At 34.5% G+C, this 25,762-nt stretch overlaps 2 protein-coding genes across 2 annotated transcripts in view; one reads left to right on the top strand and one right to left on the bottom strand.

The window, feature by feature from the left end:
* Window positions 1-2,717, bottom strand: part of RNLS (renalase, FAD dependent amine oxidase) — a 308,905-nt gene extending 306,188 nt beyond the window's left edge. Inside the window, exons 1-2 of the mRNA XM_003255175.3 lie at window positions 1,244-2,717; window positions 381-486 (exon numbers count right to left, since the gene is read on the bottom strand). Coding sequence (XP_003255223.2) covers window positions 381-486; window positions 1,244-1,361 — 224 coding nt within the window. The 5' untranslated portion in view covers window positions 1,362-2,717. The remainder of the gene's footprint in view (window positions 1-380; window positions 487-1,243) is intronic.
* Window positions 2,718-8,799: 6,082 nt separating this feature from the next.
* LIPJ (lipase family member J) lies at window positions 8,800-25,012 on the top strand. Its single transcript, XM_030804321.1, is given in 9 exon segments — window positions 8,800-8,883; window positions 9,561-9,681; window positions 12,024-12,222; window positions 12,745-12,854; window positions 14,347-14,483; window positions 14,857-15,003; window positions 20,540-20,611; window positions 23,619-23,690; window positions 24,655-25,012. Coding segments are annotated over 9 exon segments (1,173 nt in total). The 3' UTR covers window positions 24,886-25,012.
* Window positions 25,013-25,762: the final 750 nt, after the last annotated feature.

Here is a 25,762-nt window from a genome sequence, read left to right as displayed (position 1 = left end):
AATTAGATGTCTTCCTATGAATATTTTGTATTAAATAAAATGTATATTTTGTGTTAAATAAAACATAATACAGGTGAAGAAATGTTTTGAGAATCCATAGGTCTTTTGCTGACATTAGTCAAAGGCCTATTTCTCTGTAAGTATATTTTAAAAGTAAAGTTAATGAAAACAAACAAATGTATTTAGTATATCAATTTTAAATTTGGTTCAGAAGATTGAGTCCCACCACAGCTAGTTGCCTTCTTCCATAACACCAACATAGTAATTGATATTTATTGAGCCCTTACTATGTTCCATTTATCAGCTAATCTAATCTTCACAACAACCCTATGACATCATACAACTGCTAAGATTGATTCCACTTCTTGCAACTAACTCACCGTTGGTGTTTGTTGGCATAATGAGGAGTGCAGGTGATGTACTGAGCACCCAAGTCAGCTGTGCACTGAGGATTATGAGGACTGCTGGCTGTAGTCATTCTTCCCCCTTGAATTAATCCACAGGAAAATGTCTTACTGCATTAGAATGAGTCTTAGCAATTAATTCAACACACCTTAGGTTACCCCAAACAGATTACTTCAAAAATATCTTAAGAAACTTTTTTAAGTTGAAGTATTTGATCAGATTGTGAGATTTTAGAAGAAAAGGAGTCATGAACAATGTAACAGTGTCCAGCACTATTATAGTGCATATATTTAGTAATAGGAGTCAGTGAATGGATAAAACTAAAAATGATGAAAGAAATGTCAGAATAAATGAGTCAACTAATGCTCTTTCATTCATGCAGTCAATCTTCATCAGAATGACAGGATTCTGCAAACTAGATTTTCAGAAAATCTTGGTCTACGATCACTTTGGGAGCCTCATAATCTGCTGAAAGCTGCAAAGGCAACAGACTGACCAAGGCAAAAATCTATTTATTAGGGACAGCTGTAGGCCCAAGCTTTGCAAACTCCGGTCGCGCCCCCTCCCACGCCGCTGTCTCAGGTCTCCCTCTGCAGAGCGCGGGCTACTCCTGCCCCGCCCCCACCCTCACCCCTTCTTGGGCTTTTTCCCGGGCGGCGGAAGTCCCCAATCACGTGAGGAGGCGCGCCTCTCGGCGCACGGGCCGCGCTACGCGGCCTCTCAGGGAGCTGAGTGTCTAGCGTTTTCGCTTTAGACTTTCTCGGGTGCAGGCCCACACCACCTCAGCAGCCGGGCGGGCCGGCCTCTTTTGCCAGGTTTTGGCGTTTAGACAACCCACCTGAGTCCTCAGCCTTGTCCCACACAGCAAGGTACAAGGGACCGGACGTCTGCCTCCTCAGCAGCGCAGCGCACAAGCTTCCTGTCACCCCAGCGCCCACGATCAGCACCCGCGCCATGACGAGAGGGAGCCGCAATCCGCGCTGAGTCTTCGCGGCGGGGCTGGCCGGCCCGGGCTTTGTGGAAAGGCGGCCGAACCGGTGCTAGCGCTCTTTGGTTCCGTGCTCCCTGCGTCGACCTGGGCCCTGAGCTGTCCCTCCGGCCAGCCTGCAGGGGGCGGAGAGGAGGCGGCCGGAGCTGAGGGGCCCCTCGGTCCTTGACGTGCAAACCTGGGGCTGCGGAGAACCGGGGCTGTCTGTCTCCTCGCTTTGGGGGCCGGGAGCATCCAGAGAAGTTCCACACTCCGGCGTGCCCCTCGCCCAGAAAAGCCTAGAAATGCTGTGGGCTATTGTTGGGAGAACCCGCCTCGCCACAGAGCTGATGTTGACCACAGCACAGAACCAACCTAACCTATCTACTTGGATAACTCTCATGCCTGTTGGGATTTTTGCTATTTTACTATTCTAGATTTGAAAGTGGGAAGAAGAAACACCAGCGATACCACGGGCAACCTTTCCTCTAATGCTTGAGCGGCCACTATTGGCATAATAGAAACATCTTTTGGAATCTGGGAGACATTCTTCTTAGACCTGGAACTTCGTGTAACCTTCCTGAACCTCAATTTCTCCATCTGGGAAATGGGAACAATAACGTATACCTTTCAAACTTGTGAAGATTAAAGACAGTTGATTCATCAGAAAATTCCAAATTACTCTTCAATAAGTTATGTGTTAGAACGCATTCCGTGTGTTCTAAGGAATATAAAGATGAACAAGAGAAGGATTGGTGCCATTGCCATTGTTTTTTTCCCCCTCCTAAAATTGTACTGGAAGTTCTCAATGAAACAACAAAAGGCAATGATAATACTGAACTATTAAAAAACAAATAATTAAGTTACACTGACTTGCAGATAAATTATTACCTGGAAAACTAAGAAACCAAATAAGTATCAGAACCAATAAGAAAATTGACAATGGTGGCCAATTATAATGGAAACATTTGAAAATCAGAATATTTACTTCATGTCCACATAATGAAAAAAATTATCGTGTATCAAATGGGTGATGAATTAATACTAAATATATCTAATAAAAGAACTAGAAGAAAATGTAGACGGGCATATATGACTAAAGACATTTTTAAGCATAAAAATGAAAGATGGAATTGAACAGAAAAACAATACATAATCATTTACAACTTGTGTGTTACAAAATACAGAAAACAAAATACAAACAGTAAATTTCTGAAAGGTGTATGAAAGATTAAAGTTAATATTATTTAAAAACATTATTCAAAGTCTTAAAGACACAAATTACAAAAGCCAAAAGGAAAATGTGCATATATTGGATAGAGTTCTTGAATAAAAAGAAATACATAAGTCCAATAAGCGTGTGTTTAATTTTTTATATTGAAATACAAATTAAAATGTACTATTTTTCATGTTGAGTTTTTTGTTTTTTCTTTCTTGAGACAGAGTCTTGTGTCACTCAGGCAAGAGTGCAGTGGCATGATCAGTGCTCACCGCAGCCTTGACCTCTTAGGCTCAAGCGATTCTCCTGCCTCAGCCACCTGAGTAGCTGGGACTACAGGTGCCCACCGCCACGTGTGGCTAATTTTGTGAGTGTGTGTACTTTATGTAGAGATAAGGTTTTGCCATGTTCCCCGGGTTAGGAATTACTTTTGTAAATGTAAAAATGTCTCTTTTTCAGGGATACAGCAAAATACACAATGGTATATTACTGATGGAAGTGTACTAGACAAATTTTTCATAATACAGTCTGATACTATGTCAAAAGCCTTAAAAATACGCCGTTTAAAGCAGACATTTATCTTGCGGAAATAGTGTACAATTATACATTGAAGTTTATGATTTTTCTGAAATTAAAAGTTCAGATTTCTCTGAAATTAAAAGTTTAATGTGACTCACAGCCATAGCCCTAAAATCTCAAAATCGTCAATCTGGAAAGTACATTTGCAGTAATCTATTTCAACTGTCCTCTGCCACCATTTTGTACATGTTAATACAGACACTAAGTTCAAGTGAGTTTGCCCAAGGTTCCCTATCATCTCAATGGTGAAGCAAGGGCAGACCTTCATGGTCTTCTGAGTCTACTCTCCTACTCTTTTCCATCCTTTCCGGCTTCCTCACTTCTATTAATAATTTGATCATCATGGACAATGAGACTTGAAACTTCATAATTATCTTCTACAGCTTCTTTTTTCTCATCCTTGATACCTATCAGTCCTCAGGTCTTTTTGACCGTTTCTCCACTGTCTCTTGAATCATCCAGTCACATCAGATTGTACAACAGAAAAGTTGCTCAAATTCCATTTCCACCAGCAATGGTAGAAAACAGTGAACAGAATATGGTAAAGTCGGAACTTTTTCTTCACTGCACTCTGCCCGCTGTGAACATTTAACATTTCAAAGAGTAATTGCCAAAAAATAAATTCACTACTTGAGTTCAAGCCATTAGGTTTTTTTTTAAGCCAGTCAAATTTAGCAGTGGAGGGTTGTATACCAACTTCAGTGGCACTAATGATAATAAATTCTGATAACCCACTATCATCAGACCAGTTCAGGCCATCAGTTCTTCCTGGAATTATTACCGTAGCTTTCTAACTAGTCTTCCTACTTCCCGGTTCTGCACCCAGCTTCTAGATAAGTCATTACCAGTCTCAAAAACTTTCTGTAGCTCTTAGTTTCATACAGAATTAAGTTCCATTCATTAACTTGGCATAAGAAATGTTCAATAATATATTCTCACCCTACAGTTATCGCTTACGTTTGTATCTTCATTTGTTCTGTGCTATGGCTAAACTGAATTTCTTTCTTTTCCTTGAACACATCCTCAGATTTTCCACTTATCTATGGCAGAAGAAAACCTTTACTTATGCTGTTCTCTGTGTATACAGCATCCTTTTTGCTTGCATCTCCTGCAGTTGTGAATTCGCATTAATCTTTCACTGTCTTTTTTCTTTCTCCCTATGATCATATGCTCTTTCAAAAACAGTTATCCAAAATTTTGGATTGCTATGGTCACCAAATGGAAATAGCCATAGTGGTTTGCAATTTCTCATTACACCCCAACCTCCAGAATGGGTTACATCTGATTTCACAGTTAACAGCATAATGGGTCCTTGGTTGACTACTTGGCAGTAGTGCAGTTTTCTGGAAAGGTAAGAATGACTAGATGACCTAGAATGACTAGATCACCTAGGATTGCAAGATAGGTGAGACAGCCCCCATGTCTAATATTTATTTTTTCCTAATCACCTTGACCTTTTCCCTTGATTTTTTCCTATTCTTGATCTTTTCAAGGCTGACTCCTTGAATGACTTCATTCAAATCAGCTTAAAATCCACCTAAAAAAGGTCTTCTCTAACCACTTGACCTAAAATAGCCACCCAGTGACTCCCTATTCCATTAAATGATGGAAAAATGAATGCTTTATTTTCTTCATCTCAATCCCTTTTAGAAGTAATCTCGCTTTTTTACCTGTTTACTTATTTATTATTTATTTTCTCCTACTAGAATTTAAGCACCAAGAGGGTAGAAATTTTGTCGTATTCAACACAGTTTCCCTGGCAACTAGAATCAAAGTTAGAATTCTCAGAGACTATGAGGGTTCACTATCTGTTTGCTGGAAGATATACAAGACTTTTGAGGATAATACTTAAATGAAGATAGACCGGATGGTAATTCAGTTGGATAATGATCAGTGACGTTGAACCTTTTTTCATGTGTTCGTTGGTCACGTAAATGTCTTCTTTTGAGACCTAACAATACTTTTAAGACTGTTGCTTCTATATTTGAACTCCTTTAAGTCATTATAGACTGCATAGTCACTACTTGTTACTGTTATTACAATAACTGCCAGACAGAAAAATAAATCTACTTTAGACTTTTAAGGAAGTTTCATATCTTAATAATTTTAATTGCTTTTTAACGGACACTAGCGGGAAACTATCACTGACAACCTGTGTAGTGGTTTTCTCATTTTTGTCAAGATGTGAATGTATTGGGACTAATGTATGGGAAAGGGGCTTGAAAAAAACAGGAAGCTGAATTTAACATTGCCTTGAGCTAAATATTCTCTTTTTATTTTTTTTAGTATAATATGCTTTTTCTTAGCTTTCCTATGACTCTACTTAGCAACTTTTGCTAAAAGAAACACAATATATGATTGACTACTTTGAAGACACATACATTGGACACTTAAAATCAACAAAAGCAGAGAGGTATGATATAATACTTTTCATTGTTGTGTGTTGTACCTAGAGTCAAACTAATCATTTTAATGGCAGAAGCTAAAGAAACATAATTCTCAAGTCATCTTTTAGGAAATTATATTGTAGTTATGGATTAATGTTATTAATATTACAGATATTTGATATCTTCATATTTTGTTTAAGCACTTTTGCTAAATGGGTGATAGCTTTTAAAAATCATTATTTAAAATTCTGGCAACCTCCAGTTTTAGTGCTGTGGTACAAAACTACACTTTTTACTCACTTTCATCTTTGGCTGCCTTATGAAAGTTTGCCTCTTAGCAGAGCAAACACCAGTGATTTGCTCCATGGAATAGTATCTCATCAGGCAGCCAGCATGGATGGAAAATTATGGCAAGTAACTTAAATTGAAGTAATAATGATTACCTGCTCCATTAGGTACAAGGTTTACAGGCCAAGGTAATATTTTAATCTAGTAGTGGTGATTACTTCTATGATATCTTGCATGAACTTAATAAATAGCAAACCATTTTATCCAAATTATTATTTCAACATGTAAGTATTAGAAAAATTATTGATGAGATATTTTACATTATCTTTTTTTGTAAACCTTCAAAATCCAGAGTTTATTTTACATGTATAAAAGATCTTCATTCTGGAGCTAAATTTGTATTAGACACACTTGAGGTGTTTTTAGAGTTCATAAAATTTACACCTACAGGAGTAGTTTCACATACCTAAATTGTTTGAAACATATTTAAAAGTTTCAGGAACTGAATTGACTATAAATAAATCATTTTCTCTTATATTTGCATCTACTATGACAAAATTATTTATCTTTTTTAGAAAAATTGATTAGACTTTGAAGTAAAAACATATCAACTTAAAAACTCTATCTCTCCAAGTTAAGTATATTTAAATAGCTCATGTCAACTTAAAATTATTAATATCAAATTCAAGTTTGAGTTGCAAAGCAACTCTAAATTTATTAATATCAACTATTTTTCTTGTATTTTTGTAGCCAATTTATATAAATGCTGTTGTTTAGAATTAAAATCTGCATATTGATTCATGTTAGAAAAATGTGTAAATCATTATTATTGAATTGCATTATGGAAAGTTTTCATTTCAACATAAAGTCTAGTAGCAGTTTATTAAGGTAATAAATGAGCTTTTCCATTCAGCATGATATGGATGAAAAAACATGTCATCCTGCCATTTTCTTGTTTTCAGTTATGGGATATTTGACAAGTATTGCTTTTGTTTCAAGACAATCTTGAATTTGCATTAACAATACAGAAAATCTTATAAAAATTTAAAATTGTGTTTAACAGAAGAATATTTTACACTGCTTTAGTTTTCATATTAAAATTAATTTAACTAAAATAAAATATTCAGTTTCTCACTGGCCACATTTCAAGTGCTCAGTGGCTACATTCTAGAGTTTAGTGAACTTTTTCACTAGTTGCTTTGTATGGTTGATGAGTCACTGCAAATAATAAGGTTAATTTCATTCAGTTTAAACATTTCCCATTGGTGGTTATTAGGAGTACCACAACTATATATCAAAGGCTTATCCTTCTGTGTTTTCTTTGTATAAAAATATTAAAATTTGGATAAATATTTGAGGCTATAAATTGGGCAGTCAAAACCTACATGCCTGGAACAGTCCAGATTATGCCTATTTTCCCAAGATAATTATTAATAGAATTTTATTTCAAAAGGTATCTTGTTTCAGATGATAGTCTATACATTCCTTCTAGATATAATGCAAAGCATCTTAAAACCTCAGCTGGGAAGCAAGCAGTGTGTAGTAAGCTACAATATCAGTTAATACATTGTACAGACAGAGAAAATATTCCTTCCCAAGCTATTTCCATATACTTATCTGAGACAGCCCATGAGGAGAGAGAACTGAGTAGACTTGCTGCCTGCTGAGCACTTTTCCATTAATACAACCAAAGAGGAATATCTAAATGTGATTCCAAATGTTATAAAGTTTTTCCATGTGCAGTTAAATTAGCAGCTCTTGCTCTTCTCTTTGGTAGAAGGTATTGGTAATGCTGTTTTAAACTTTGCTGTTGCCCTCAATGAAAACCACAGATATTATACCAAATATAAATACTTGGACCAAAGGAGAGAAGTGCAGCTTCTGTAAATTAAAGTTTTCAGTTAGAAAGTGTTTTTTTTTAAATGAATACACTTTAAAACTTTCAGATTTACATAATTTTTTTCAAGCTATCAGTGCACTGGAAACTGGACTAATAAATATATAAGAAAGACATATCAAGTATGTGCATGTAAATTATGTCCCTAAATTGCTTGTAATTTGTTCTCTTGAGTAAGGAGGATTGTTACATATTAATGTCAGCTATATGACAGATATTACACTAATACATCATATTACATTAATCAGATTTAAGTTTTGTAACAATCCTGAGAAGTAGGTATTAGTTGCATTTTGTAGGCAGGGACACTGATGATCAGAGAGGTTAAGTAATCTGCTTTAAGTCACCTAGCTAATGAGTGGTGGAGCTAGGGGTTTTATAATCCCTGAATCATGTCCTTCTGAGTATAGTGGTTGGCTTATTATACAAGGCTCATAAGATTAGTAAGTCATGCTTTTTGGGGGAGAATCTGGATGGCAGCCTCTATGGGTACCTGGTTTATTGTTTCAAGAAAAAACTTAAGAGTTCTGCCTTCCTAGAATTTAGGAGGCTCAAAAATCACCTATCTAAAAAAATAAAATGAGTTGCTGAATGAAAGTTACCCAAGCTTCCAAATCTCCCCATTCTCCCCCCCCAAAAAAAAACCAATAACATACGTTAAATAAATGTTAGGCTGGTGATAATACTATTACATCATTAATTCACACATCAATTAATTTGTAATACATGATAAAGCTCTCAGAATTGGGCTGAGCAATACTATAATGGAGACTTCTAAGAGGGAATTTATCTACAAAATAGGGTAGCCAGAAAAGCATGGACTTTGAAATTAAGCAGTCCTGAATCTGAATTCTGACTGCCAGTTATACATTTTATGGTTTTAGCCAAGTTATTTAATTCTTCAAAGCCTCTGTTTTCTCACCTGAAAACAGTAATATTTCCAACCTCACAGAATTATTTGCCGCAGTTTTATAAATGGTATTATTTGCTGCAATTTTAACTGTATAAACATCTCCCTTATATATATAGGTCCCAAATGTGGTACCTTTTCACAATGATGTATTTTATCCGAATTATTGGAATTACTCATGGTGTCTTTCAAAATCAAAGATCTGTGAACCCTGAAGCAGGTATGGATATTGTAAGTTGTTAGAAAATAAATCTGGACTGCTGAAATAACAGAGAATGCTACTCTTCAAATTTGGAATTTTAAGTTAATAGATTTACAGTCAAATGTATGTATCTATATGTTAATGTTTCTCATCTGCTATTCTATAGCTTAGTTTCTCCTTCAGCCTTATTCTATCTTTGTAATGAAAAATGTGTAACTATATTCATACTTTCACATATTTGAAATATATATTCATATATATGAAGGTATGAATATATACCTCCTTCTCTTCTATATATTTATAAATATAAAAATTTCAGATATAAGATTAGATATACACATAGACATGCAAACATTTATGGATGCATGTATATTTTTAAATTGTATACGGGTGGGCAGGTAAAAGTATGAGAGACTAGTAGTTAAAAAAGAAAATATTCTTGAGATATCTCTTTGAGGGTAGGGGTTTGTTTGTTTATTTATTTTATTCTTTCAATCCCTAATATATAAAACTGCTGCTCAGTAGGTGTTTTACAAATATTTATTACCTGAATGAATCAGTAAATTAGTGAAAATAAAAATAGATAGGCTTGAGGTTGAAAGAGAATACCAAGGTTCATTATCACATAATGTGTTAGAAATGGCAAACCATTCAACTTAATTGGATAACAATTTTATGCTGAAAGATTTGCTTTTTCTTTAGCTAGAGCCAGATTATTTCCTACTGGGGCTACGCTGATGAAGAATATGATATTGTAACCAAAGATGGTTATATCCTTGGCCTTTATAGAATTCCTTATGGGAGGATAGACAATAATAAAAATCTAGGTAATATTCAATTGAAGATGGATTGTGGACTATCTGGAGCCTGAAGTTCTTAATTGCTCCAATTGACAGAGAACGTAGAACAAGAAAAGCATCTTAAGATTAAGTGAATAGTTAACTTCCCATGTATCTTCCCGCATGCTACAAGAAGAGTCACACAAGAAGATACACTGGCCTTCTGGTCACAGAGAGGTTGTGATGGAACACAAGCTGTTCTTCCTAGGTTTCCTTTGTGGATCACTTTGCTCTTACACGTTGATTCTCTAGAATTTTCTTTTTCTGATGAGAAATTAGAAATGCTCTGAAACACAATAACATTATTATGCTCTAGGTTTTGAAGAAAGGCTGATACAAATTTCCTTCTTTGTCTTTGTGATTCTCTCCTCTAGAAATAGCAGAGATGAGGTTGGTAGCAGCCTCAGGGCTCTTTATTCCAACAGTAAGTACATTTGAATCATCGGAGTGTGGTGCAAAATGCACTGGAATTTGTTAGGAGATCTGGGTTGTAATCCTAGATCTGCCACTTACTAGTAGAATATGTAATGGATTACTTTTGCTTATTCATATGATTACCCAAATAAAAGCCAAGTATTTTCTTTTCTCCTTAGCTTTTCTTCCTGAAAGAATGTTTCTTTCAGAAGGAAACAGGATGTGAAACAAACAGAATGTTTCTTATATTATAGGGCATCCTCTCAAGTTATTTTGAACATTAAAGTACACTTCAGAGAGGATATTAATTTGAAACAACCTCAATTAACATAATTTTGCATATTTATAAAGGTTATACCCAGTAGCAGAAAATCTTAACATAGATTTTATATAATAGTAGTAATTATCCCCCAAGCTATGACTTCATTTTACAAGTACTGTATTAAAGATTTAAAGATAATTTTAAAACACAGCAAGTGCCTTAGAATGCTCTAAAGGCAGAGCCTGAGAGAGGGGTTCAGGTACATGTGACTGATTGATGAAATACTGTCAGGAGGCAGTAATGTGGAAATTAGGATAAAGTAGGGTAAAGAGTTAAGGAATAATATAATATGACTCAGCTTGGGGCTAGCTAAAAGATGATCTCAGAGGAGTTCAAGGTTCCCATAAAAATTACACTACAGAGGTGGTCCCACCTTGAGATTAGAGAGCCAGCTTTTTGCATTCCTAAATCAGTTAATCATTGCCTGAAGGCTACCCCTAGAAGGAGGTGTGATCTCTTAGGTGAGGCAGTTCCAATTTGGCCATGGGCAATTCTACAGAGAAAGGAGAAATAGTAAACCCTTAAAAAGCAACACTAGGGCCATAACTAGTATTCATAAATGTCCTCCTCCACCATCTATTCTAGCTTTCTCTACCTCTCAGCTAGCCTGCCTGATAGGGTAAGCCAGGCCTTCATCCCTAGGTGCTAACATATTCATATCAGGTGATAGTTGTACTTGTTCATGTACAGTTAAAACCAAGCATAGAAGTAGGAAAAGATGACTCAGTGGATCACCTGAAGAGCAAATGTATTTCTCCCTTTCCTCATTTCCTATCAGCAGACCTACTTCCTTATGATGATCAGGGTCAACGAACTTCCTGGTCTTGAGTAATGAAGAGCCCAAAGTGACCAGGCAGTGGTCATAGCCTTGTTTGTTAGGATGCTTACAGCGCCTTGGTGGTAGCATTTTCTCTCTGGAGACCAGGGCCTCTAGATATGTAGAGGCTAAAATTGTGAGAACAGATCCCTAAATGGGTTACTAGGAGTGATGGCAAGCTCTTGTTCCTCAGACTCCTGTATTCTACTTCTTGGGGAATCAATATATTCTCACCATTTTTAAAAGATGTACAATAAATCCTGAAGGATAGTGCCCATACTTACAGGATTTCATCTCTCAGCTGGCTTTTTCCCAGCTGGCTTTTACTGAGCATTCAAGGGTTTGTTTCATTTTTCTATCAGGTTGGCAGCCTCTTGATGGGAGTTATATGGTAGGACCAGTGGATACCATGGCCATGTGCCAATGGATGTGTCAACTTTGCTATGTAATTGATCCCTGATTTAAAATGTGTTACTTAAAATGTGTATGAGTGCTTGAATTACTATAAAATTTTTGATTATTTTCTCTCAGTAAAATGTACATATTTAAGTGTGATGTGACCTAATTGCTCACTTGGTTGTTTGAAAGACATCCATTAGTGAACTGTATTAAAAAGCTCTGTCATACGAGATTAAATCTTAGTAACTTACCCCACTTACGAAAACAATTTTTAAAAATCTTTAAACTGTCATGTACTAAAAGTTTGAATTTCAGATAAGAGATTTTCATATAGATAACTACAAAATTTATAAAGAACTTTCTACATTTTTTTTTCAGCTCAGAGGGTTGTTGTATACTTGCAACATGGTTTGCTTACATCTGCCAGCAGCTGGATTTCCAATCTTCCCAACAACAGTCTGGGCTTCATTCTGGCAGATGCTGGTTATGATGTGTGGATGGGAAATAGTAGAGGAAATACCTGGTCCAGGAAACACTTGTACCTAGAAATGAATTCCAAAGAATTCTGGGCTTTCAGGTACAAATAAAATGAAGTAACATTTCGTTTTATAAGTATATACAAATTTTTCATTTTGAATGCAATAAAATAAAATTTAGGTCTTACTCTTTTCACAATTTAGGACTTTCCATAGACTATTAAAATTTATGTGAATTTTTGCTTGAAAATTAAAGAGTACTTGTGTGATTTTGAGTTTGTTTCTCACGTTTCAGCAATAATCTTTATTTCTTACTTAGTACCTTACTGACCAACCCCAAGCTTCCTTTAACTACTCTTCTACTCTATAACTCATATATTTTGTCTACCCTACTCTATTTTTCATATACAAACACCCTCTTTGTAAGACTGCCTTGTGATTTTATTTCCTTGAGTTTGAGTTCCCACATTAATCTCTATTCCGAAGATACATTATACCATATAACTTCCTTATTAATAACTAGAGTACAAAATTGCCTTTATTCATTTACCTGTTCATTATTTTCAAATACTAACATAACATTAGTAGAAAGTGCTATTTTTATTTTCCTCTTTCTTTTGTAGTTTTGACAAGATGGCAAAATATGACCTTCCAGCCTCCATTGATTTCACTGTGAAGCAAACCAGGCAAGAGGAAATATTTTATGTAGGCCATTGACAGGGTACTACTATTGGTATGCCAAGAAAGATTATTGCTAATATCCCTTAATTTCTTTTTTAAGGTTGTGCGTATACTTCTTAAAGTTGTAGATAAGCTTCTAGACCTGTAAATAAAACAAAAACTGTGAGACAAACATAGTATAGCAGAATGCCCTGGAATCTTACATGCTGCTTTGATCCCACATGGAGTCTTCTCTAGTCACAAAGAATTGATTGTAAAGACAAGGTTGGTTGTGGTTTTGTTTCAAATTTTATAAAAGTTGGATATCTATGTTATCTAAGATCAAAATGAGATTGTATTATTTGTTCTACAAATAGAACTTTCACACTATTTTTCCTTTTAAAAATGTAGCATAGGATTTTATGAATGGAAAAGATGAAAAAGCTATGTATGTTTTTGCATTCAGGACTGATCAAACTTAAGAAATGAACAAAAATCAGGAAATTCTTTCTATATTTAAAGATGACTAGGAAAGAACTTTAATCAGAACTCTAATGCCTGTCTAATACATAACAACTTTACTTTTGGAAATAAATGACCTATGACCTAACATAATTCTCTTGCATGGTACTGTAAACCTCTTTACCCACTTTGCAGGGAGAAGAAGCCATCTTATAACGAAGCTAATATTAAGTAAGTCATTTCTAAGCTGAAGACTATAATTTTCTTATAGAAATAATCCACTTCCTACTAGAAAAAGCATGTTGAGTAACAATCTAATCCCATTTTCTATAGATCTTTTCTCTGACATGTATTAACCATATACGTGACTTTTAGTCCAAATTCTCGTCAACTATTCAATTATCTAAAACCAGGAATGCCTGAAAACATAGAAATAAGAAAAAATGAGTAATGAGTGTCAGAGATTGTTGACTTATTATATGATATATAATTCTTTGGTTGTTTGGCTTCTCAGAACCTGACCTAAATAAATAATAAATAAATAAATAACCAATCAGAATATTGATGTGTAAGTAGATAGCTTGATAAGATGGCAACGGGAAAAATGACTATTTTTCACATTAATGCCTCTAAATTGCCAATAAAATAAGATGCTTAGTATCCTCTGTATAAGAAGATAAGGAGTTTTTAAATATATTGAAGATAAATATTAAAACGATGGGACGTTTATTAAGCCTGTCACCTAAATTATAAGATTCATCTGTCTGAAAATTTCACATATTTCATTTTCACTATTGCAAGTTATAAAAAATGTTCAATATTGCTCCTAATTTTTAAACTATGGTGTTACATGTCTGATTTATTGCTAAATTGTCATTCTTTATGATCTATACATTTTAGAAACCCAAATTATCAGCATTATATTATGATCAATATAATGTTATATACTGGGTGATTTAAAAATGTTTGATAAGCGAATTAAGAAATAAGTTAATTGTTCAGAAACTATTTTTGAACTTACTCTTATTCTCCTTGCTGTCATCTCTTACATGCTAGTAATTGCTTAAGAATAGCTTACTAATTTATATCTTATTTTATTTTAGGTTTCATAACATTTTCTACTATATCAAAGATAGCTGAAAGAATCAAAATATTTTTTGCTTTAACACCAGTTTTTTCCACAAAGTGCTTAAAAAGTCCTTTAATTAGAATGACATACAAATGGAAGTCAATAGTCATGGTATGTTCTACCTTTATTTTCTGTCATTGATAACCCAAAGTGATAATTTTATGCTTTCAAATAAGAGATCTTGACTATACGTAGACAACCACAAGTATGAATTAAAATTTTTGATTTCATTTACACTATATTCTTGCTTTTGTTTCTGCAAAGGAATACAATTTTACTTATTATAACTTTAGAACCTCACTGTGAGAAGAAATCCAATGGCCAAACCATCTCCACACCCTGCTTCCAAGTTTTTTCCTTTATTTAAAATTTTCAAACTACTGTGAGATAATTTATTTGGTTTTATACATAGTGAATTACCACAACATTTCTTTAGCACTTATTGTGGTCATCCAAATGTGGATAAAATAAATTTATTTTACACGCTTTTTCTGGCAACAAAGACTTCTTGCCTAAAACCTCATTTAAAAAATTCGTTGGTTCAAAGCTGTGTCCACTACAGATTTTTGATAAGATTTGCCTCAATATCTTGTTTATGATGTTTGGATATGACCCAAAAAACTTAAATATGGTAAGAACAAGTTGTATTTGAAATATATATATTTTCCAATATTTGGAAAGTATAATAATTATAGTGCTTGTGTTTTACCTTGTGTCATTTTGTGTTTCATCCATATACACTAGTAGTCAGATTCTTAGCCTATCTGATTTTATGACTACACCAACATTGTACAACTAACTTGCATTAACATGCTGGAATTATTTTACTTCCATATTTGTCTTGCTGTCTGTAAATATTTGAGAGCAGCTGATGTGATGGGTATCTTTATTGACCTTTGTTTGCTATTGGGTGTTAGTTTCCTAAGACTTCTAAGATTTAGGTCCTCTTCTATTCATTTGTTTCCTGTAATTCCATAACTCCTCCTCCTGGTTCCTAATACTCCTTCTTATCCTTGTTGATCCTTCCATAATTAGAATTAGTGCCTGCCAATTATCTTTAAGTTTCTAGCTTTTATCAATACTCTTGGAGTGGGAAACTATTGTGGTATTCAAGGTACTATTACCAAAACCTTTGGATTGATTGTGTATAGGTTCTCTTAAGAATATAGGCATTCATTCTAAGTGTTTTTCATCACATTAAATTAAACATCCAGATTTGGCAGAAGCAAATGTGCCATTTGGACTAGAGGTTGGTTCTTGTACCTGGACCTTTTAAGAGCTTCTCAAAAAGAGCCAATATAGACATTCAAAGAAAGACAGGTATTCTCTTAATTCCCAAACACATTTTTATGCCACAAGGACATGTTTGTTGACTTTGTTTATTTTGTTCAACCTTATTTTTAGAATGCTATAAGAAACTCAGTTCTCATCTTTTCCACCCATAAAGATATGAGCAATGTACCTTCTGCCAGAGAAGGCAGAAAGGATTACTTTCATATTCCCTCTTTTTCATATTTTTCTGTTCATCTAGTGCTAAGCACCTACTATGAGAGGCCTGGAAGAATCATAAATACAATGTTTATTTTTACTTATCCACTCATTCTATGTTTTAGGTAGTATATTTGGCCAATTCTATATTTTTTTGTAATTATAATGTGATGTCTCTGAGAACTCTTTTTTGTGTATTAATTACTAGAAAAGCTTATACTCTGGTTCTCTAGCCTTCAAAACTGTGGCGTTTCTTCTGCAACAGAAGTTGACAGTGTTGTAGATTGTAATATGACTGTGTCTTAATTTAGCTGGAATTGTAGGAAGTTGGAAGTAGAAAATTTTCACGCACAGCGTGTTTGGAAATAGTTAATTGTGAAACTGTGGTTCAGCTTGAATCAGTCTCTTGAGCCTAGCAAGATCTGTGAAGGAAGTAGGGTCTGGCTTAAAATTATTTGCTTAGAGCCAGTATGAAAAACCAAAAGAGAATCTGGTAGTTTGTAAAAAGGCAGTGAGTGGAATCTGACTGATGTCACTCAGGTGTGGAAAACCAACCAGAGAACTGAAGGCAAGTCATGAGAACTGAAAGCAAGTCATGATGCAAGAAAAAACAGATGATAAAAATGCTCACAATGTGACTTGGAAAATTCATCATAAAACAACCAAAGTTTTGACTTTATCCAGGTGTTACAATTTTTTGGTGATGATTTACAAAAAGAAATTCTAACTCTTATGAAGGGAAATGAGCCTGAGATACCTGAGTGCAGCTGTCAAGGGTGTGTGGTTATTATTTAGGTCCCTTTCAGGGAATGGATTCCTTTTTATCTTTCTGATAAAGGTGAAGTAGAGACTCTAGTAAACATTTCAGATTGCTCACAGATAGGCCTGACAGGTGTTTATGAAAGCTACTGTGCACTTCTTCATCCAGAAGGATGAACAGAACAATGCGATTTGGGTTGTATAATCCTCTGACCTACATTAAGGTAAACAGTAGTGACCCATGATGGAAGGAATATCTCGAGTGTACCAGAAAACTAAGCATTATATTGGAGCTTATTTCAAACACAGAGAAGAATTATAATTAGAGGACATAATAAATACCTGAGTTTTAATTATAGAATGTTTCTGTTAAAAATTTCTGTACAGGCTATTTAAAATTGTTCAGTCAGAACTTTATTTTTGACAGTCTCAAGTAGCCTGAATGGCAATGAAAACAAAAGAAATTTTCTCTCTTTTTATTGAGGTATAATTGACAAATACATTGTGAAATAATTGCCACAATCAAGTTTAACACATCTATCACCTCACATAGTCACATTTTTGGTGACAATGCTTAAGATCTATTCTCTTAACAAATTTCAAGTATACAGTATAGTATTATTAGCTAGTCACCATGCTGTACATTAAATCCTCAAAATGTATTTACTATATAACTGAAAGTTTATACCCTTTGACCACCATGTCCCCATTTTTCCCACCTGCCAGACCCTGGCAACCACCATTTTTCTCTGTTTCTATGAGCTCACTCTTTTATTTATTTATTTATTTAAGATTCTACATAGGAGTGATACCATATAGTACTTGTCTTTCTCTATTTGGCTTATTTAACTTACTAGTACCCTCCAGGTTCATCTATGCTGTCACAAATGGCAGAATTTTTTCTTTTCTATGGTTGATTAATATTCCACAGTGTGTATGTATGTATATATATACACGTACATTTATATATACATACATATATATACACACACACATATACATATATATACATCTTCAATCTGATGAGTCAATTTTTATGGGGTTTTTTTGTTCTTATTGTTCCTCAAAGATATTTTAAAGCTTGTCTTTTATGTCTTCAGTTATTAACAATAATTAACAATATTTTCATTTGACAGTCTTTGCTTTTTAATTGAATTACAATATTTAGTAAATTTATTTTTATATAATTATTAAGATTAGATTTATGGCTATCATCTTGCTATATGCTTTTTGTTTGTCCTATCTGGTATTCTTTTTATTTCACATTTCTTGACTACTTTTGTGTTTCTGAAATACTTTTTAATACTTTATTTTATCTTCTCTTATTTTATTACTGCTCTAAGAAATATACTTTATTATTCTCTTAGAAATTATAAAATGTACTATTTATTATTACTTATGTTAAGTTTGTGTTTATATCCACATCCTAAATAATGCAAAAACTTTACACCAGTTTAACTGGGATTCACCGTTTGGGATACACTGAGTTTCTTTCATCAAATTTAAACATTCTCAGCCATTAGTATTTCAATTCTATTTCTTCTTTCAAAATATTGGACCACCTGACAATGGCCAACATCTTTCTTTGCTCTATTTTGTTTTATTTTTTCTGTGCGCTTAAGTTTGAATATTTTATATAGGCTTGAATTTGAGTTCAATAATCCTGTCTTTTGCTATGTATAGTCTGCTTTTAAATCCATCTAATAAATTTTAAAGTTTATCTATTGTATTTTTATTTTGAGTGTCCATTTGGCTATAAAATAAATTCTAATTATGTGTTAAAATATTCTACCTTTATGACCATTTTAAACTTTAAAAAATATTTTATTTAACATATTAATCATACTTTATTTTAAAGCTTTTGCTAACTCTAATGTTTGCAGCATCTCTGCATCTGCTTTTCCTGATAATTTTATGTGCTAATTGTTGGCTGTGTTTTCTTGTTTTACTCTAGGACTAGGATTGATTGCAGGGAACTGTGAATAGTATGCTGCACATTCTCTTGGTTAAATTACTGTCTTAGTACATTTTCTGTTGCTATAATAGAATACCCAAGACTGGGTTATGTATAATGAGCAGAAATGTATTGGTTCACACTTCTGGAGGCTGGGAAGTCCAAGATCAAGGCACTGATATCTGACAATGGCCTTCTTGCTGTGCCACCACATGGTGAAGGGCATAGGGCAAAGAAGCAACAATGAAGCAAACGGGAGCCAAACTCACCCTTTTATTTCATTTTTTATATTGAGACAGAGTTTTTGCTCTGTCACCCAAGCTGGAATGCAGTGGTGCGATCTTGGCTGACTGCAACTTCTGCCTCCCGGGTTCAAGCAATTCTCCTCTCTCAGCCTCCCGAGTAGCTCAGACTACCGACACACGCCACCATGACCAGCTAATTTTTGTATTTTTAGTAGAGATGGGGTTCACCATATTGGTCAGGCTGGTCTCAAACTCCTAACCTCAGGTGATCCACCCACCTCGGCTTCCCAAACTGCTGGGATTACAGGTGTGAGCTACTGCCCCCAGCCTCAAACACACCCTTCTATAATGGCATTAATCCCATTCATGAGGGCAGAGCCTTTACGGCTCAATCACCTTGCAAAGATCCCACCACCTAACACCACCACAATGGCAACCAACAGGAGTTTTGGAGGGAACAAACATTCAAACCATGGCAGTTACCCTTTCAAGAGTTTTGGCTCATTTAGCTAATTGTCAGTGCCCATTTTTAGACTTTTTAGGGTTGGCCTTATTTCATTCACTTCTCTTTAATTCAGGAGACTACTTCTCCTGGTAATCTATGGCCTTTAGTCCAACTCCATGGCACCCACACAGACTGATTTCTGTTTCTTCTGCCCAGCAAGACTGCCATTCTCTGTTTGGCTCTAATTCCCTGCACCATATTGGAAAATGTCCACAGGATGAAAGTTGGGATTAATGAAAGGTTTGCTTCTTGTATTTTTCTTCTCTTAAGGTTCCTGTCCTCTGGTGGTTGCTTTACAATTTCTGTAAACCTGAATAATTTTTTATAGTCTGCATTTGATAACATCAAAAATATTTGTGAGGTTTCTTAAAATAATTTTTTTCATTTTTGCTTGTTCTTACATGATACCTCTCTCTTCATATACTTGCTTTTCTTTGACTGAGTAGGGTTAACTGATTTTGAGAAATTTTTACTAAGAATTGGAATAGTAATACAGGCCTTTTCTTCTTGTGGAAATAAATCTTGCTTGCTTTTTCAAGGCACCTGAGGTCACTTTGAGATCAGTACTCTACATGTCTGGTTCACTGAGGTTCCAGGAACAATCTAGGCAGTGCAAACATAGATTACAGATTAACATCATGGCTTTACCTTGGGCACTATAGAATTTGAGGCCCTTATGGAGAGTGTTTCTTTTTAAAATCTTCCAACTTTAACAGGCCTTAGACTTTGATTTTTTGTTTTTTTCAACAAGCTAAGTTCTCAAAATGAAACTTCACATTCTCCTGGACTGACAAATAACCTTAAACAAACTGACTTTGGTTCTTTGCTTGTCTTTGGGGGTTCTTTATTTCTCTCCCCAATTTATTTTTGTAATTTACTTCTATCTTGTTAGTTCTTTAATGCTTTCAAAAGGTGTATGTGTATGTGTGTGTATAGGTGTGTGTCAGTCACATTTGATTGTTTTCAGTAGGGTGAGTGACAGACCAAATAACTTAGAAATTCAATAATGGCTTCTATATTAATTTAAAAATTGTACAATTGAATAAGTACATTTTTATATTTCATTAAAATATAATTTGATGATTTGTTTATTAATATGATTAATTTAAAATTAACTAAATTTTCTTGAAATAATTTAGTTCAATAAATATTAAAAGATTATGCTCTGTATGATTCAACTTATATAAAAATGCTTTTTTTTTTTTTTACCCCTCAGAGTCGTTTGGATGTGTATTTTTCACACAACCCAGCAGGAACATCTGTTCAAAATATGCTCCATTGGAGTCAGGTATAACTGCTAAAGTGCATTTCCATACAATTTAATTTATGCTACTCATGATTTACCTCATTATTCTAGGGATCATACCATGGCCATAAAATAATAAATTTTTAAGGACAAAATGAAATTATTATATATTTCTATACTTCCTTATAGTTTATAAAATATTGAGGCCGGGCGCAATGGCTCAGGCCTATAATCCCAGCACTTTGGGAGGCCGAGGCGGGTGGATCACCTGCGGTCAGGAGTTTGAGACTAACCTGGCCAACATGGTGAAACCCCATCTCTACTAAAAATACAAAAATTAGCCAAGTGTGGTGGCACATGCCTGTAATTCCAGTTACTTGGGAGGCTGAGGTGGGAGAATCGCTTGAACCCGGGAGGTGGAGGTTGCAATGAGCCAAGATCGTACTGCTGCACTCCAGCCTGGGTGGCAGATTAAGACTGTCTCAAAAAATAAATAAATAAATAAATAAATAAATAAAAATAAAATGTTAGTATTATAATTTAATTAATTCTCTAAACCTAAGTACTGTTACAGCAATATAAATATCAATTTTACAAATAAGAAAATGTTACAACAGTAGACTAGGGATTATCTAGGCCATGTCACACAATTGACTTGCCCAATGCTTCAAAGCTATTCCACTTTTAAAAATCTGACTGGAACACAGTTAGTTATCCTAATGCCTACTCTGAAATGCTTTCTCTAGACTGCACTTTCTCCTCTGTTAAATTGTCAACTCCTGAGAACCATGAGAAGTTTTGTTCACTTTTGTATTTCCAAGGCCAACAGTTCTTAGCATATAGTAGATACTCAACTAATATTTGTTTAATTAATGATATTGATAAAAAAATCCAGTGTGAATGCAATCTTAATGTTGAAAACCAGGATAACATAGTAGAAAGAACACTTTTCTCGGATCAAAAGACCAGAAATTAAATCCTTTCTCTGGACCTTAGTGGCAGGGTGACATTGAGCATCCCATTTAATCTTCCTGAATCAGTTTCCTTTACTTTTAAAGTGAAATTAATAATTCTCTGATTTAACTAAGAAAAATATTGTAAGAATTGAAAAGGCTAATGATTATGAATGTTCATTAAAGTTAATAAACACTAGGTAACTTTAAAGTATTGTTAAGATATTGGGTAAGGCTTTTTCATTTATAAAAGTTTAAATCTATAATGTAATTGATTTGATATAAATTATTGAAAACATTTATTATAACATATTTAGGTAAGATAAGTTATACTTTCTTCTCTGGTGATGGCTAGACTAGAAAAATCTAAATAAACTTTGCAATTATTTATCCATTGTAACAATATTTATTTTACACCTACTATGTCCCTATAATATTCTGTGTTCATGGGCTACATCAGTGAACAAAACAAGAACTCCTGTCATCCTCAAGCTTACATATTATTAGTAGGTATATAGATTATAAACGATAACCATGTCGACGTTAGAAACTATTATAATGTGTTAGAAGGGAATAGAACTATGGAGAAATTGGGGTAAAAGAGTAGGGAAAAGGTATTAGGCATGCTGGGAAGTGGGTTGTACTTTTGAATAGTAAGGTTAGGCCAGGCTTCAGTGAGTTGGTGACATTTGAAACATGGAAACTTACGGAAAGGAGGCAAAAATAATGAGTAAGACAGGGATCTGCATGTCATTGTAAGGACTTTGGCATTCACTCTGTGTGAAATGAGTAGGCACTGCATGATTTTAAGCAGGAAAGTGGTATGATATAGTTTACACTTTTAAAAGGAACACATTGGCTGCTATGTTGAGTAGACTATAGTAGGACAAGAGTGAAAGCAGTGAGAGAGTTAGAAAATTACTGCAGTCATCCAAATGGGAAATGATGATTGTTTGGACTGATGTGTTGACAGTGGAGGTGGTGAAAATGAATGGAGTCTGAATAAACATATGTATATCATGAATATGCAGGCAACAAGATTTAATGAAGGACTCTATAAGAGGTGAGAGAGAAAGAGAGTCTTGAATGATTCTAAAGTTTCTGACTTATGTAATGAAAAGGTAATATTGCCATTAAAGGAGATAGGGAGGTTTGATGATGAAGGTTTTGGAGGAAAGGTAAAATAAGTTTTAGATATTTAATTGATGACATTGAGTAAGCAGTTGTATATAGGAGCCTAGAATTTAGGAAAGACTTATAAAAGAAGATAAACACTTTGAATATAAATGACATGTAAAGCCAAGAGAGTGAGAATACAAAAAGCCAGAGGCAAGAATGCAAATGAAGTGAGTATAGACAGAAGAGCAAGATCCTTTCGAGCAAGGATTGGGTACTGAGATCTGAAAAGATTAACAAGTCAGGTGGCAGAAACTAAGTTGGCTAAACAAAGCTGAAAAGTAACAGAAAGTAAAAATGAAGATCAAGAAATTGTGGTATTCTAGAAGCTAAGTGAAGGAAAGATCTCAAGGATGAGGGAATGAACAACTATGTCAAGTGCTGCCAACAGATAACATGAGAAAGTTCCTCAGAATTGATCAGTGTTAGAAATGTCAAGGTCATAAGTAACCTTGGCCAGAAAGCGGTGGTGAGGCTGTGCGTGTAAAGGGGTAAAGAAAAAAAGTGACTTCCGGGACAAACTCTTGAGCCCTGTTGTTTGAAGCATGGTGTTTTAGGTGGGTGTTATCTTAGTCTCAGTGCAAGACACTCAGTGTTGACCTCTGTTGATGAAGCTGAAGATTTGAGGGAGCCTGATGTTACTTCTCTCAAAAGAGGCCCCCCTCTGGGTAGAAAAAGGCCTTGGGTATATGTACATTCATATAAAGACAATGGAATTATTTCTTTAGATTCCCCTGCCCCCATCTCCAACCCCTTCCATTTGTTTCTCTATCCAAAGGAAAAGAAGAACAAAGAAGCCCACCTGCATAAATACCAGCAGACCCAGTACAACGGGGGTATATATGTATTGAATGCTTAACTTGCTCAGCTGCCACTGTAATGAACAAATGATATGGTCTTATTTTGTGTTTCTCTTTCAGCTTTTAAATTCTACTCATTTGAAAGCTTATGACTGGGGCAGTCCTGATCTGAACTTGGTTCATTATAATCAGGTACATAATTCTCTATAAAAACTCTACCTTCCTGATTTTTTCCGATAACTTTGCTATAAATCAAGGATCAACTGTAAATCCCCAGAGTACAATAACACACTGATAAGGACCAGCAGATGAAGATAATGTTTATTTGGATACGTATTGTCACATCCAACCGAAGTGGCTTTTCCTTGTTTTCTATGTATTTTAACAACAAATAACGTGGATAAGTCTGGAAAAGTTGACAGGCAGTAGAAGTTATTGTCTCTCAAGAGGAAAAATACTGCATTTTTTATATCCATAGCTTTACACTTGCTTAAATAAGAAATAAAAGGCATAATCTATTTATTCACCCTAAAACCAGTTATTCTATTTGGAAAGATGAGAAAACGTATATAATAATTAGGAAAAATTAGAAGTAAATGAGAATGTGGTAAAAATTGTATAATGACAAAATTATTGAAGTACTAGAACCCAAGTCTGTCTGACTCCAAAGTTTATGCTTTTCCTCCATACTTTTCTGTCTCAGCTAAACGCCAGGCTGATGTGATCTGTTCATATAAAAGTCTGATCTTCGTATAAAATTTGAAGATCAAATTCAAAGAGATCAGAGTTGATGTGGACTGCCAATACTTATAATTTATTGACAAACATATTGACAGTAATACTGCCACAGAAAATTTGATTTAAAATCTTTCATGTTTTATAAATAGTACTGAAATTACCTCTGTGAAATGTCTGAATATTTTGAATTAGAACAAACTGTCTAGTTTAGATTTATGTATGACTTATTTTCAAGTAAAACTTGTAATGCCTATTCATACTTTCATACCTTTGTTTCAACAGATCCAGTAAGTTGAATCCCTGAGATTTGACTTATTTTAAAACAGTATTTAAACTCACCATTTTAAACAATTAGTAATTAAAACCTTCTACTGTATCATCTCCTATGAAAACTATTTTTTCGCTCATTTATTTTTAGACGTCTCCATTATACAACATGACAAACATGAATGTGGCAACTGCAATTTGGAATGGTGAAAGTGACTTGTTGGCTGACCCTGAAGACGTTAACATTTTACAGTCTGAAATCACAAACCACATTTATTATAAAACTATTTCTTACTACAATTATATAGACTTTTTGTTTGGATTAGATGTCTATGATCAAGTTTACCATGAAATCATTGATATTATCCAAGACAATCTATAAAGAACCATGGTGCTGTGTGTTTAAAGATCTATATCATTCCTAATGAAATCCAATTCTTATTTTTTTAACTGTGTATGTTCTTTCATTTTTAAAACTAAAATATGTAGTTTTTTCCTCTATATTCTCATTGACCTTAGGCCCTCCAGTCATTAAATCAGTGTCATTCATCATCTCAGGGGAAATGGCAGATTATAAAGCAATCTAAGAAGCCTGTTGAGTTTCAAAATAGAATTTACACAACATATCAAAAACAATAATCTTTAACATTTTCAATTGCAGAAGATAACTTTTTAAGAAAGTTTTTTTAAAAAGTATATGGGATTACATATATTATAAAAATAGAGTTTTGAGAAATACTTGATGATATGAAAGCTTATGTTCCTCTAAGCTAAATGAAGAGTAAAAACCCTTTTCATGTTTTATAAAGGAGTTTGGGGAGAAAAGAAAAAGAAGGACAGCCTGGATGCCAATGTAATATTGCTTGCCTTGTGATCATTTCAGGCAAAGTCCCAGATGTAGGGAGATCATAGAAACCGTAGAGGGGCTGTGCCTCACTTCCCAGAGTGTATAGATTGAGAAGAGGGAAGTTGCCTTTCCAGCCTATTGTGTGTTAAGAGCAGCAATGGTTGAGTTATATTCCTAGGTAACTAGATCTGAGGCTGGACTCATAAAACATTATGCACTGTCGCTTGGTGCATATAAGATCCAAGAATTTCTTATGCATAAGATGTGTAGATATATTCAAGAGAGTACTAGAAGATGGAAAGAGGACTAAGATTTGGAATGAAAGGATACTGTCAATAAATGCAACACATATAATAGGAAGCAGGGACTGTGGCAAGACAATGGGCATCACCAGGAGATGTACACTAAAATC

The sequence above is a fragment of the Nomascus leucogenys genome, chromosome 3, assembly GCF_006542625.1.
Source record: "Nomascus leucogenys isolate Asia chromosome 3, Asia_NLE_v1, whole genome shotgun sequence".
Classification (NCBI taxonomy): Eukaryota; Metazoa; Chordata; class Mammalia; order Primates; family Hylobatidae; genus Nomascus; species Nomascus leucogenys.
This window is presented reverse-complemented; position numbering and strand designations above follow the sequence as displayed.